The sequence below is a fragment of the Neopsephotus bourkii genome, unplaced genomic scaffold, assembly GCF_033783945.1.
Source record: "Neopsephotus bourkii isolate Nb327-2 ecotype Australia unplaced genomic scaffold, CSIRO-AGI_Nbou_v1 NB_768, whole genome shotgun sequence".
NCBI classification, from domain to species: Eukaryota; Metazoa; Chordata; class Aves; order Psittaciformes; family Psittacidae; genus Neopsephotus; species Neopsephotus bourkii.
Genome location: NW_026901264.1, coordinates 2,106,899 through 2,120,534, shown reverse-complemented (window position 1 = coordinate 2,120,534; position 13,636 = coordinate 2,106,899). Strand labels below are relative to the sequence as shown.

Below are 13,636 nucleotides of genomic sequence, written 5' to 3'. Positions count from 1 at the left end.
TGCTGGAAATAGATGCAAAATGTGCATGCTGAAATGATTAAAGAGAAAGCAGAGAGTGAAGGGTATAGCAAAGCCCTAGGTCAGCAATAATGCCTTTTCCAACTGTTTCTGAACTTTTGTACTCGGTTTTGCATATGCACATCAGCTTTGAATACCCAGAACCACATCAGCAAGTCACTTACTAACTTACCAAAAATGGGTCAGTATATAGTGACACTTGTCATGGATTTAGAGACTTTTGTACTTTTACAACTAATTTTGGTCTTCCATCTATAGGAAAGAAAGTACACTCACAGAATGAAAAAGGCAATAGATAATATTTAGTGGAACAACCCAGAGCTATGCTATTACTAAAGGCAAAGCACATTTGCTATTAATAATAATAATAATATTTTTATTATTATTTGTATGAGAAACCAGATTTGTCCATTTAGGCTGTGGGAAGTTTGGGTCTTTGTTGTTGGGGTTTTTTGGCTGGTTGGTTCTTTTACTGAAGGATAAAAACTTCATTTCATTCACTAGTTTCCAAACAAAATTCACAGCTGTGGGATTTTCAAGGCTCCTCTACACAGCACAGAACGTGCCTGGAAGGATCACCACGAGGCAGCCTCAGTGAATTCCCATTTTGGTCCTGGTTTTGCCACTGAACTGCTGCTCCATATGTAACTAATTCTCAGGCTGCAACTTTGAGCCCCCAACACAGGTGTTCACATGCCAGCAAGTGTGCATGTGCGGCTACAGCTAGAATCCTTGTACCCTGCAGACACTGAACTTGGTCCCACTTGTGCAGTTGCCAGAACTTACCCATGCATATGCGACAGAGATAAATGGGCATGGGTCCAATACTTGTACATAAGTATCCCTACCAGTAGTTAAAGCTCAGACAACATGATAGAAATATCTCTAGATGTCTCTCTGCAAATGATGAATGTTCCAATTATGTCTCATATACACATGACAAGTAGGTAAACATAAAAAAAAAAATGCTCAACTTTTTTGCTTTTAAGTGAAACACATGGCTTTTTTACAGCATACTGAGAATCTGCACTTACCCCCTTCATTCATTACTAGCTTCATTTATTTGTTTGTTTTCAGAAACTGTCTTCCCTAAACACATCTATGTTATTCCAAAGATGGAATGCATATAGTGAGTGGTTATGCCAGATGTGTATTTTGACATGAGGAGCTGCTGACTACTTGAAAAGTAGTTACTGAGAATTAATAGTAAAAGCCCCTCAGATTCTTGTTATTTATTTTCTAAATCTGCTGATGAACAATTCTCTGACAAAATCAAGAATCCTTTTAATTTTTCCTCCTTACTGCAAATGTGAAGATGGAATGTTAAAAAAACCCACAAATACAAGTCAAAAAAGCAAAGCAAACTCAAAACAACTCTTCAGAGACCTTACCAGATCAAAATGATGCCATATGGTCCAGCAGAATAAAACTAGGTGAGTAAGAGAGAGCAGAAATAACAACAAAAAGCAGGTATGGTAAAATAATACCCTACATTAGAATTCATATGCACAAGTACTTCAAGTACATCGGCAGAGAGGAGAAATCTGGAAAGCTCCAAGTTAATTATCTGGAGTACTCTGAAGTAAGGTGCCACTTACCAGCACATCATGAGTATGAAATAGTTGAATCTCGCCATCTCAAAGGAAACGTCAATCTTAATGTCTCTTAAGTTCAAAAGCTTCAGAATGCTGAAGACAGATTCAGAACTATAGCTGAGAATAACACCTTCCTTGCTTCCACAGGTGTTGTGAATGTTTACTCCTACTTGTTCAGGTGTTCTGTGTATTTTATTCTTGCACTACACAGAAATCCAACACTCGCCAAAAAGATTCCACCCCTATCCTGTACGAACATCCTGCCAAACTGTACCTTCAGATCCATGCCTTTGACATCACCGATATAAATTACAGCTTCACAATGGATTTGAGAATGTTATACAGCGAGCTCTGAAATGCTGCTATTTAGCAGATGAAACACATAGACGAGACAAATCAGGTTAGGCATAGAAGGCAATTATGCAGAAAGCTGTTCCGAGGAGTGAAAGGAAGCTCTTCATAGGGCTGAGCAAAGCCACCTCTTGGCTAACCAATTTGTCAGCCTGTAGTTCCCCTTGCTAAAGGGCCTTCTCTTCTCCATGTTACCTCCTGAAGACTACTCTCCATTCATCAAATCTGTAATTTCATCATATGCATAAAGCCGCTCTCTCTCATCTATCCCATGCTCTGAGGCAGCAAAAGCAGCTGTGTTTGTTCTCTTGCCTCAGGTTTCACCCACATGCTCAGACACCAGGAATTCCATTTGCCCTTCCAGAATGTCACGCAATACAGACCAGTTATGTTGCAATTCCCACTAACTTCTTAAAATAACTCGTTTTCCCCACCACTACCACCAGTGCACTGCCAACATCGCCAAAACTGTTTGAATCAAGATGTTAATTTTTTTTTAAAAAAGGGGAACAGTCTGCTACTAGTAAATAGTCTGCTACTAGTAAATACTGCTACTGTAAATAGTGTAAATATTGTAAATATTTGTAAACTCGTAAATAGTGTAAATACTGTAAATACTGCTACTGTAAATAGTCTGCTACTATTAAATAACAGCACTAAGCACTAATTTTCTTTTTCAAACAGAAAAAAAAGAACAAATCCTGAATTCTGTATCACAGTTGATAAAGCGCCTTGCTGCTGTTTTCCGGTTTCTGAGAAGCCCTTGCAGTGCATGTAAGGGCAGCTCTTCTCATAAGGGTTTTGTACTAAAAAATTGCTCTGTCTACAGTGTATCTGCTGCCTACCTTTAAAAACAAATGGGTAAACTGTTCTCCCAGTCACTGAACGTGCACGCACAGAACTGTTCACATTTCTGTTTGTAAAGAACTGACTAAATACCTTGAGATTTATAGTTGTAATTTACTGAACAGCTCTAAAAACAGCTATTTCAAGCAATCCTGTTCACTTACATACTCAAAAGTCTTTTTACAAAAGCAGGATCGTTTAAGCCCAGTCTACACTTGTATATCCTTTCATTCTTGTCTTCCAATTTCTACAGTCTCTTTTCACAGCTTGTCAAAAGTGCCACCTCCCTTCCATCACCACTGGAAACAGAATCCAGGGAAATGATGGCCGAAAGATTAAATATTGCAGCCTGACATACAAAAAAACCCCAAACCACAATGAAAAGGCAGGAAGGGATGTGGTATATGTTGATTCATCCATTTAGTTTTTAATAAGTACATCATAGCTATGAATAACAGCAAGCTCTAGAAAACACTGAGAAACAAAAAAGGAGAATAATGTCCCCTTGCACCCATTCCTGTGATGGAATAATACATCAACAGAAGCACCTCAGGTACACACTCCTCAGAAACAGGTCTCTTCTGGATCATATGAAAACCATTTCAGTAAAGACCTTGTCCCACAGAAGTGCTTCGGGAAGGACTGCATATCATAATTTCCTTGTGCAAGACTCAGTACACCCACACACTGACCTTGCTCACATACACTAGCAGAATTCCTAAACTTCCTAAATTCCCACTTCCTTTTTAAATTACAAAGATGTTGTTCTCTAAAAAACATTTTAGAAGGTAGATGCTATCTCTGAAAAAGAAACAGTATTTTACCGTTGCTAATGCCTGCAGGGTCACAGTGTGCCCAGGCACAGCTGCAGCAATTAAGCACACCCATAGACAGGCAATCTGAATGGTCCAGCATCACTAATCATCTGCAGTCCACATTTATGAAGGCAAAAAAACCCCTTTGTGACATTCACCATCATGAAATGAAACCTATTGAAATGAAATCTTGCCATGAAATCCATTCCTCAATCATTTATTTAGCACCATGTTTCCAAATAGGACTTTAAGGGGGCAGGTACTGGAATTCTTGTTTACCTTCACAGTAGGCAGAATCCCCTTGGACAGAGAGAAAACCACTCTTGCATTCACAAGTCGCTTTTGTGTTCCAGTTTTTGCACTCAGAATTTTCACCACATCTGTGTCCTTCAGCACAGAAGTTATGGCCTGAAATACAAGGTATTAAAACATGTTTATTTCAGCTATTCATATTGGTTATTTATATTGACTGTTATCACTGAAAATCTTTGGTATAGAATCACAGAATGGTTTGGGTTGGAAGGGACCTTAAAGTTCATCCAGTTCCAACCCCCTGCCATAGGCAAGGATACCTTCCACTAGACCACACTGCTCCAAGCCTTGTCCAAGCTGGCCTTTAACACTGCCAGGGATGGGGCAGTCACAACCTGTGTGGGCACACACACAACCTGTGCCAGCGCCTCACCACCCTCACAGAGAAGAGCTTCTGCCTAAGATCTCATCTCAATCTCACCTCTGTCAGGTTAAAACCATTCCCCCTTTGTCCTGTCCCTACAGGCCCTTGTCAAATGTTCCTCCCCAGGTTTCTTGTCAGCTCCTTTCGGTATTGGAAGACTGTTACAAGAAATTCTCTCTATAAACCTATATGATGCACACAGGCTTTTTGGATTCCTCCATCTGTTCACTATCAATAAAACCATTTTGTTAAAAAATGCATTTGTATAGTAGTTTTAGGAGAAAAGACAACTTCTAAGCAGAAAGTCTTGATAATACATTCAACTTCTACTGAACCTATGACAATACATTAGCCGTCTGTTGAACTCCACGTAGGACAAAACATCACCTTATCTCTGAGAAGTGCAATACAAACTTACACGAAAAGGATGGTAAAGATTAATATAAAAAGTCCTTCACAATTCCTTATTATGTGTAATCACACACACTTTTAGAATAGAAAGAAAATGCTGTATTAGAACACAAACCTCTATTGGTTGTCAAAACACCTCCTTGTCATCAAAAACTAGCTGGATTGTTTCTAGGGTTCCTCATTAATACCTGAATCATAGTGTGTGGGAGAGAAGTTTTATCAGTCTCTCCCTTTTCCTTGAAACACATTCTCAGTAGTTTCTTTGTGAACAGCTTCTTTCATTCCATACAAATTAATTTCTAAAAACATGAACTTTCCCAATTCCTTCTATAAAGGCACAACTGTCTCAATTTCTTTCTTCCTGATTCTCAGGATCTCTCAAAGATGTGCCAGAACCTCTCTCTGCTGAAGTCTAAAGTGAAAGTAATTGCCACTTTATCTCTTTAAGGGCACTCCACTGGAAGTGCTGTAAGATATAACTAAACACCTTACCTGGACCATGGGAATTTCTTTCTCCCCACGGGTGCATTTTTGATGGATTTTTCTCTATTAATATCCGTGACTCAACTTCTATTTGCCTGTGATACATAAACAGTCTTTTCTTCTTTGTTCTGCTTTTGTCAGCTGGAAGGTGGGAAACCAGAACCCAGGACATACCACCAGCTAGTTGTATGCCAACTTGTGCTTTTATCAATACAAGAACAGTTTCTACCAGTTTTGCCTGATCATAAAGGAGAACATCCAGAAGTTCTAGTTCATTGATCCTAAACTTTCCTATCATCCCCTAAAGGCAGCTGAGAAAAAGACAACCTGGACTTTTAAGATATAAATGCCAGATTCAGATCTTTGCTCATATCCCTTGCTTGGATATTCTTCAAAGAACTTCAGAAAACTTCAGCTTACACTAAATACAATTTTCACCTTCAGTAAGCAAATTTTCATAGGGCTATCCTGAAGCTGTTGTTGACTGAGGAGTTCTTTGTTTTTAAATATGAACTTCAGTCGTCTACTACTTGGAAACTGAGGTTTCATCCTTTTACTGCACTCCAGCTTTGCAAGTTGGGGGTTACAAACTCAACTTTGTTGAGTTCTGGGGTCATTTTTGAAAGAATGCCACACTTGCTAGCAAAGAGGAGACTTTCTCAGTGCCAACATCCAACTCTGTGCTTAAGCTTCAGATTCATTTTATATCCTACTCGTGCTCAGTTAGCTCATTCTTTCATTGTAATACAACTTGCTAAAGAACTCCATCCATGAAAACTGCAGACATCCCTTCTAGTCTTCACTCATTTCACAGCCTGGTAAAAAAAACCCTCAAGCATTCCAGATAAAGCCTTGTCAAGCCTGGGTACAACTCATACTCGTAAAAACAGGCACAAATAGACTGCTTTTAGCCATTTATGCAATCACAGTATTTGACTTCTCATTTCTGCCTTTATAATCAAAACTGAACACTGGAACCCATCTCCCCAGATTTACCCAATTAGCATCTAATTTATACTCTCCAAGCAGCATTACTATTCTGTTGGTATTCTAGATAATATCCAAGAAACAACTTCTATAACATTTTCTTTATCACAGTTTTCCCTAAGACTAAGACATAGAATCATAGAATAGTTAGGGCTGGAAAGGACCTTAAGATCATCCAGTTCCAACCCCCCTGACAACAGCAGGGACACCTCACCCTAGACCATGTCACCCAGGGCTCTGTCCATCCTGGCCTTGAACACTGCGAGGGATGGAGCATTCACCACGTCTCTGGGCAACCTATCCCAGTGCCTCACCACCCTCACAGTAAAGAATTTGTTCCATATATGTGACCTGAACTTCCCCTGTTAAAGTTTAAACCCATCAACCCTTGTCCTATTGCTACAGTTCCTGACAAAGAGTCCCTCTCCAGCAACCTTGCAGGCTCTCTTCAGATACTGGAAGTCTACTTTGAGGTCTCCATGCAGCCTTCTCTTCTCCAGGCTGAACAGCCCAAACTTTCTCAGCCTGTCCTCATACAGGAGGTGCTCCACCCCCCTGATCATCCTCGTGGACCTCCTCTGGACTTGCTCCAACAGCTGCATATCTAGTCTATATTCTGCTGCTCTATCATAACTCTCCTTTGAACTCATATACAGTAGTAGGCTTATACTGGATTATCACTGATAGATACTACTACTTGGAACCAATGTAATATATCAGTGCATTAAGGCAGACACTATTAAAACACCACACATTTTTTAGTGTGGGTTGTTACTACTGTCTTGAGCTAGAAGGTTTTTAATTTATTACAATTTCCCTCTCATGCAAACCTGCAAAAAAATATTTCCTCTTTCTCAGCCTGTTTTAGCTACAACAGTCTTCATATAGCCTTTTGCGCCAAAAGACTGTTTCTATGCTCTTTCTATCCCAAGGAGTCAACATTTTACCTTGTGATCACTTTATGGCAAATTTATGACTTACAGTGAGCCAAAGGGACATTTCTCAGAGTGAATAAGTCCCGGGTCCCAGATCAGTTGCTCTTCTCTCTAACACTTTCTCCCAGTCACAAGCCACTGGTTAGTTTTCAGTATCAAATCACAGCCCTATGAAACCTTCACTGCCACACCTGAAATTCATCAGTAGATCTGATGCCTACCCTAACTATCCATTTTGTATCACTTAGAACCATCAACTGCTTTTAAAAGCTCTCCAGGAAAAACTGCACCGCTTTTGTTCCCCTATTATCAACTCAAATAGGAACTGTTTCCATTCGGTATCACTCCTATTTCTCAAGCTTCAAGGCTGTTAAAAGAGCACAGAAGAAAGTAAGTGATACTCCAGTTCTGTAACTTGCATAATTAAAGGCTCTAAAGAACTTTTCATTGTTCTCATTAGGAATGAAACACCACCTCCTACATCTCTAGATTGCCTTGGCATTTATCACTACAAAAGGCCCATGAAATGCTGTTTCCTAACTTTTAAAACTTTTCAGTTTCCCCTCACATTCCAGAAAACTTGTTCAACACCTCTGCAAGAAGAAAGTGGAAGCCACTGCTGTTAACAGCATGCACTACAGCTTTGTATGTTACCAAGTTTTTACAGAACAAATGCAATTTATGGTTAACCAGCAGGAAAAAAAACATGTACTCGATGGTACAGAAGAGTGAGGGTTCACTGTGCCTCTGCCAGAGTGGGAATATCATCACTTGGATCAGAGGTTTCCCAAATACTTTTCTTTTGCAGTGAAGATGCACATTTAGGTCTCCAAAAGAGCCAAGAGCTGCACACCAACAAAGTGCAGTTTTTGCGTTTCTTAGAGCCTGGTCTCCTCTCTCCCCACCTGGTGTTTTGAAGGCAAGAAAAGAATAAAATGCTGTCAATTTTATATTAGTTCCTATTGGACCTGAGTGCTGTTCCTGCTCTTCTGGCAAATAAAGGCCACCTTGTAGTTGGATTGTAATGTGAAGACATTTTTTAGGTTGTTCTTCTCACCTTTAACAATTCCAATTCAGTGCCTAATTTAGCTGAATATTTTAATTCTTTCTTACTCAGCAGAACAACCAGGAATGCACACAGGGCCACTGAGTACAACTGCCATGCTTATATTCCTGAGTGAAAAGAGAGGGACCTAAGCACTGATTTAAACATCAGTCTGCTCCTGGCCAGTCTACTCATGGGAGCAGTACTTATCCCCAAGCAAGCAGAACGGAAAAGAATGCAAACATTGATTTTATTAATTCTTTATGTGGAATGGACTACTTTAAAAAACCTATCCAGATGGGAAAAACACCCCTTGATCCTGCAGTGGGATCTGAATCTCAACCTGGGTGGCAGCTGGCAGAGGGCACACATTCCCATTGCCCAGGAGAAAATAGCTGAGTTACTGACACTTCCAAATATTTAGCAAGGCCTTGTCTGAGACAGTCAGCTCCTCTCTAAATGTAAGAAATGGCTTCAAATAGAATTCATTTCATCTGAGCAAGCAGGCAACTGGAGAGGATTTGAAAGGAGCACACCAAATCTTAAATACTTCTGATAATCTAAACTAATTTTGAGCCAATACAGATGACAAGTGAGCATGAATTACAATTACAGATAAACATATTCAGAACAGATGTCAAAAACCACCTTCTCCACACAGACACACACAGTCATAAATGTGCACAACAGAAAGTCATTCAAGACATTTAAGGTACAATTAGGTACTACCAACAAGGGAATTAAATAGTGAAGAGCGTGTTTAGAATGTTATGGGCCTGATGACCTCTGTCCCTTCCCCAGACAGTTCTGATAACATTACTCTGCCTTATCAAGGCTGTGGAATTGTTTGCTCCAGTTTTTCTTAAGGACAGATTTGTATCTTTCTACTTTCTTCTGACTACAATTACCATTAATAAATTACTAAGACAATCCTGAAAATGATCAGATTTTATGCTAGCAGACACAAAACTATCACTCTGCAGCATCAGGAACTGCACAACTGACTAGGGCTGGTTCCAAGTCACATTATCTCAACTTAAACATGTATTCCATTGTGGGACATCTCAACATTACTGTTATTTTTCCACGATTCTTGACATCGTTAGGTTACATTCCAAGAATCTGCTTTTCCAGAGCAGCATGTAAGCTGGTTTGCACTCTCATCCAGTTAAGTAACTAATATATTTGAGAATGTCTTAATTACTGCTTGAAGAATGCAAGAACTCATTTGAAACTACAGCTGGAATCAACATATCTTATATACACCTCTTCCTACATTTACAGCAACACTACTGTGCTTCTCATTTTTCTGAGGGTTTTCTTATAACATCTGTAATGTTTTCTGTACTTCTTACAACACCCCTGGCTGTTCACTTCAAAATCTGAGTGCTGTTCTCTTGCTGCTCAAGAAACTAACCTTCAGCAGTTCACATTCCACCATTTCACATTCCAGAGGCTTCTAAAAGGAACGCTGACAATGCTTCCATTAATAGCACTGGTAATGTTCCAGAGGTCCAAGGTAATTTCAACCTCAAAGTCTTTACTACTGGTAAGATTTAACCCCACGGTTACTACATAAATGTGTAAAGTAAATCTGGAGGAGAATTCATAGGAAAAGTCATGAAATTTGAGCAGTTATCCCCTTCCATGATCTGAATCAGTTTTTAATGAATCATAAGATGTGAAACACTTTGAAGAGCAGCTTTTATGCCTTCAGAAACTGTGGTCCCAGCACTCAGTGATCTAACATAAAACAGTAACTTCATAAGTTCTTCCCAGTTGCTGTATCAATGCAGACCTTATTCCATACTCCTTATCTGCATGCTTTAGAATAATAGTACTTCACAGCCTAACAAGCTTACCAAGATTATTGGGGTTTTTTTCAGACAAAAAGCTCTTCTAAATCCCAAATAATGTTACAACTATGTTTAGAAATAAACTAATTCATGTTTATCAACCTCCATTAAATCTTAACAAACCTAAAGCCTTGAACCAACTCATACCTCACAGCAAGAAATAAGAAACATTCCATTTCTGAAAAAGCAACCCTGCTCCCCAGCTAGATGGGGAGAGATGAGACACATGCCAACTGAAGAGCCTTCTTATCCTCTGATTGGAAGAATAAATACCTCCTTCAAACAAAACTAAACAATACAAATAAGGGTGGCAGAAGACCCATTTTTAGGTTTCAGTGCTGTTTCCTGCCATGCAATGCACGCTTGAGCCCATCAGTAGGATTCTTCACCTTCTGCTAACCAGCACCAACAGTCAATCCAAATCCATCAGGCAAACCATACTACAGGACAGCAAATAAAGATTACTTTTTCCAGCAACCAAAGAGCTCTCATCACTTGCTTCTGTCCTCACACTCTCTCTGTTAAGCAGAGCATGACTAAAGCTGCTGGGGCTGTTAAGGCTATTCTCATATACCAAAATTGTGAGCATAACAACATAAAAATTCTCTCATGAAACATTATTTAAATCACTCACTCAAAGGAGAAAAAAATCCACTCTTTCAAGTTATACACTGTCTTTGGCAAGGAGAAAAACAGCTAAAGGGAACAATAAAACACTTCTATGACACTATTTTTTGTATTAGATTTGTCCCTGGGCTATACAAAATGCAGCAGACATGTTGGAAGAAAAATGAGCGATTTTCCAAAAGTAGTACAAAAGATATTCTATTACACAATGATTCTTTGTACAATTTCAAAATTAACTAAAATTTCTGTAAGTGCAAAAGAGAGCTTAATAACAGCACAGACTGTCCTGCTGAGAAGTAAAAAGGGACCACATAATTGAAGCAGTCATTTATATTTGTATTAATGTACACAGATGAAGGGAAAAACTAAGTATTCTCTACATAACAATCAAGGATAGATCCTATACACAGATCTGATAAGGCCCATTTCTGCATTTAGGTCCATCAAACAACTACAGCAGAGGTCTTCCACACTCCCCCTGCCTTGCTGTACAGTTATACAGTCATTTTACTGAAATATAGAAATCAGTTTTTAGCAATAGATTACCTTTTGCTATACTGTAGCAAGCCTGAAGAATAAAAGGTGCTTGCTGTCTTCACCTCTCTAACCATTTACAAGCAATAATGACCATCTAGGAAGCCACCAGCTGTGGACATTACAGTGTTCAACTCGCTTCTTTGCTGACTCACAATTTCCATCACCATAAACACCACAGGTTTATTTTTTTCCTTTCATACCCTATTTTATTTTAGACACTTATCTATTATTGCACTAGATATAACAGATTCCTGAAGAGGATGCATTCTCATACCGCAGCATCATGAAGTTTCCATATTTCTCATGGTGTTTTCCTTCTGTTGATCCCCCACATTTATCCTTTCATTACATGGAAATTCCTCTGCTGCAATCAGGAAAGCACAAGCTGCAAACCTGCCACCCTTGCCCAATACAGCAAAGGTGTTATGGAATTCTACAGATAATGATCAGATTGGGGCCTACAAGGATACTGGAGAGAGACTCGTCATTAGGGACAGTACTGATAGGACAAGAGATAACTGGCTCAAATTTGAACAGGAGAAGTTCAGGTTAGCTATAAGGAAGAAGTTCTTTACTGTGACAGTGGTGAGGTCCTGGAATGAGTTGCACAAGGAAGCTGTGAATGCTCCATTCCTGGCAGTGGTGAAGACCAGGTTGGACAGAGTCTTGGGTGACATGGCTTAGTGTGTGGTGTCCCTGCCCATGGCAGGGGGGTTGGAACTGGATGATCTTAAAGTCCTTTCCAACCCTAACTATTCTATGATTCAACGATATTCAATAGAAGCGTTCTGTTTCCCCAACTAGATACAAAGAAAGCACAAATTGAGATAAAACCAGAACATACCAGTCACTGGCACACACTGATAAACTTTACACAGAATTGTTGTTCAGGTTTAACATTACTCATAAATGCTGAATAATCTTCCTGTTGACTAACTAAAAGCCAAGCTAAGGGCCAATGCAAAGAGTTCTCTGTATCAGCATACACTTAATCTGAAATATACACACGTTGTGCAAATCACAAAATCCCAGACTGGTTTGGGTTGGAAGGGACCTTAATGCCTTAAAGTTCCAACCCCTTGCCACAGGTAGGGACACCTTCCACTAGACCAGGTTGCTCCAAGCCGGCCCTGAACACTGCCAGGGATGGGGCAGCCACAGCTTCTCTGGGAAACCTGTGCCAGTGCCTCACCACCCTCACAGGGAAGAACTGCCTAATGCATAATCTGAATCTCCCCACTGTCACATGATCCACGTGGGCTTCCAATAAACACTCTGATTACTCAGGACTGTATTTACTATGATATTTCTTCCTGACAGCTCCTGCTTGGACAATAAATCTCAAAGCAATTTCTGAAAGAGGTAGTTATTGCAAACCAGAGCAGGATTCTACCCTTTCCCAGTAAAGGACATGTTCATACAGCACAGGACAAGACTCTATGGCTTGCTCGCCACAGCAGAGGGCACCAATTTGCATGACAAAACCCACACCAAATATGGAATTCTTAACAAAGATCCATGTTTATCACCAGCACTCAACATATGACAAAATTATATACTACCATTTTGGGTTGTGTGCAACTGAAGCACAAGTGCCAAGCAACATGGATTCTTCAAGATATAAAAAGCAAGTTAGGCGTGCCAACTTCAATTCATGCCTTTGTAAATCTGACAACATGAATCGTATCTTAAGCATAATTTTCAAAAGAATGTTAAAAAGCAAAGATGACATACAAAAGGACATGGTGCTGGTTTAGCATTAGCTAAAGCAGAACTGAAGGGGAAGTTTCATGTATCAATTTGCAGGCACCATGGGTCAGAATCCGCAGGAAGCCGAAGTATGATTCCTGCCAGAGACAGTCACGTAAGTCTACATATTCATGCTGTCTTATAAATAATAAAACCAGTTTGGGGATGAATATCTAAAATGAGTACCTATCATTGACAATAACACAGAAGTGAATAATTATAGACCTTATCTTTCATCAACTTGGAAGCTTTCAGATTCCTAATGCTTTTAAGTGACTAGGATAATTTTGTCAGTATGGCACCACATCAAACTGGGCCATCTGTTAAGAAGTATCATTAAGACATCCAGCCTCTGAGGGGCAGAGAAGCAACACTTGCTGCTTGCTTTAATAGTTACAGATGTTTCTAGAAGCTGTTGAACAAAATTAATGGGTATACTCTTAGATGCAGCACGCAGTCTCAAACGTGCTGGTTCCTGCAACGATGTGCATCTGCTTCAATTTCAAGGCCTTAGTCATTATTTAACTATGCCTATCTATTAATTCATATTTACTGGCAAAGGGATCAATTCAAAGCCCCTTCACTGGCATCCATCATGACACTGCAGGAATTACCCACAGGCAAGACAAGTGGGTGCATCACTAAAGTCTAGCACCCAAGTCCTGCTCAGAGACCAGGCTCCCCTTAAGTTCAGCTGAAGCCTCA

The 13,636-nt window shown here is 39.7% G+C and overlaps 1 protein-coding gene across 3 annotated transcripts in view; it reads right to left on the bottom strand.

The window, feature by feature from the left end:
• The window catches only part of NELL1 (neural EGFL like 1), a 296,603-nt gene that overhangs the window by 198,770 nt on the left and 84,197 nt on the right, over positions 1-13,636 (bottom strand). For all 3 annotated transcript variants that reach the window (XM_061355044.1, XM_061355045.1, XM_061355043.1), the window contains exon 12: positions 3,905-4,033. In XM_061355044.1, coding sequence (XP_061211028.1) covers positions 3,905-4,033 — 129 coding nt within the window. The remainder of the gene's footprint in view (positions 1-3,904; positions 4,034-13,636) is intronic.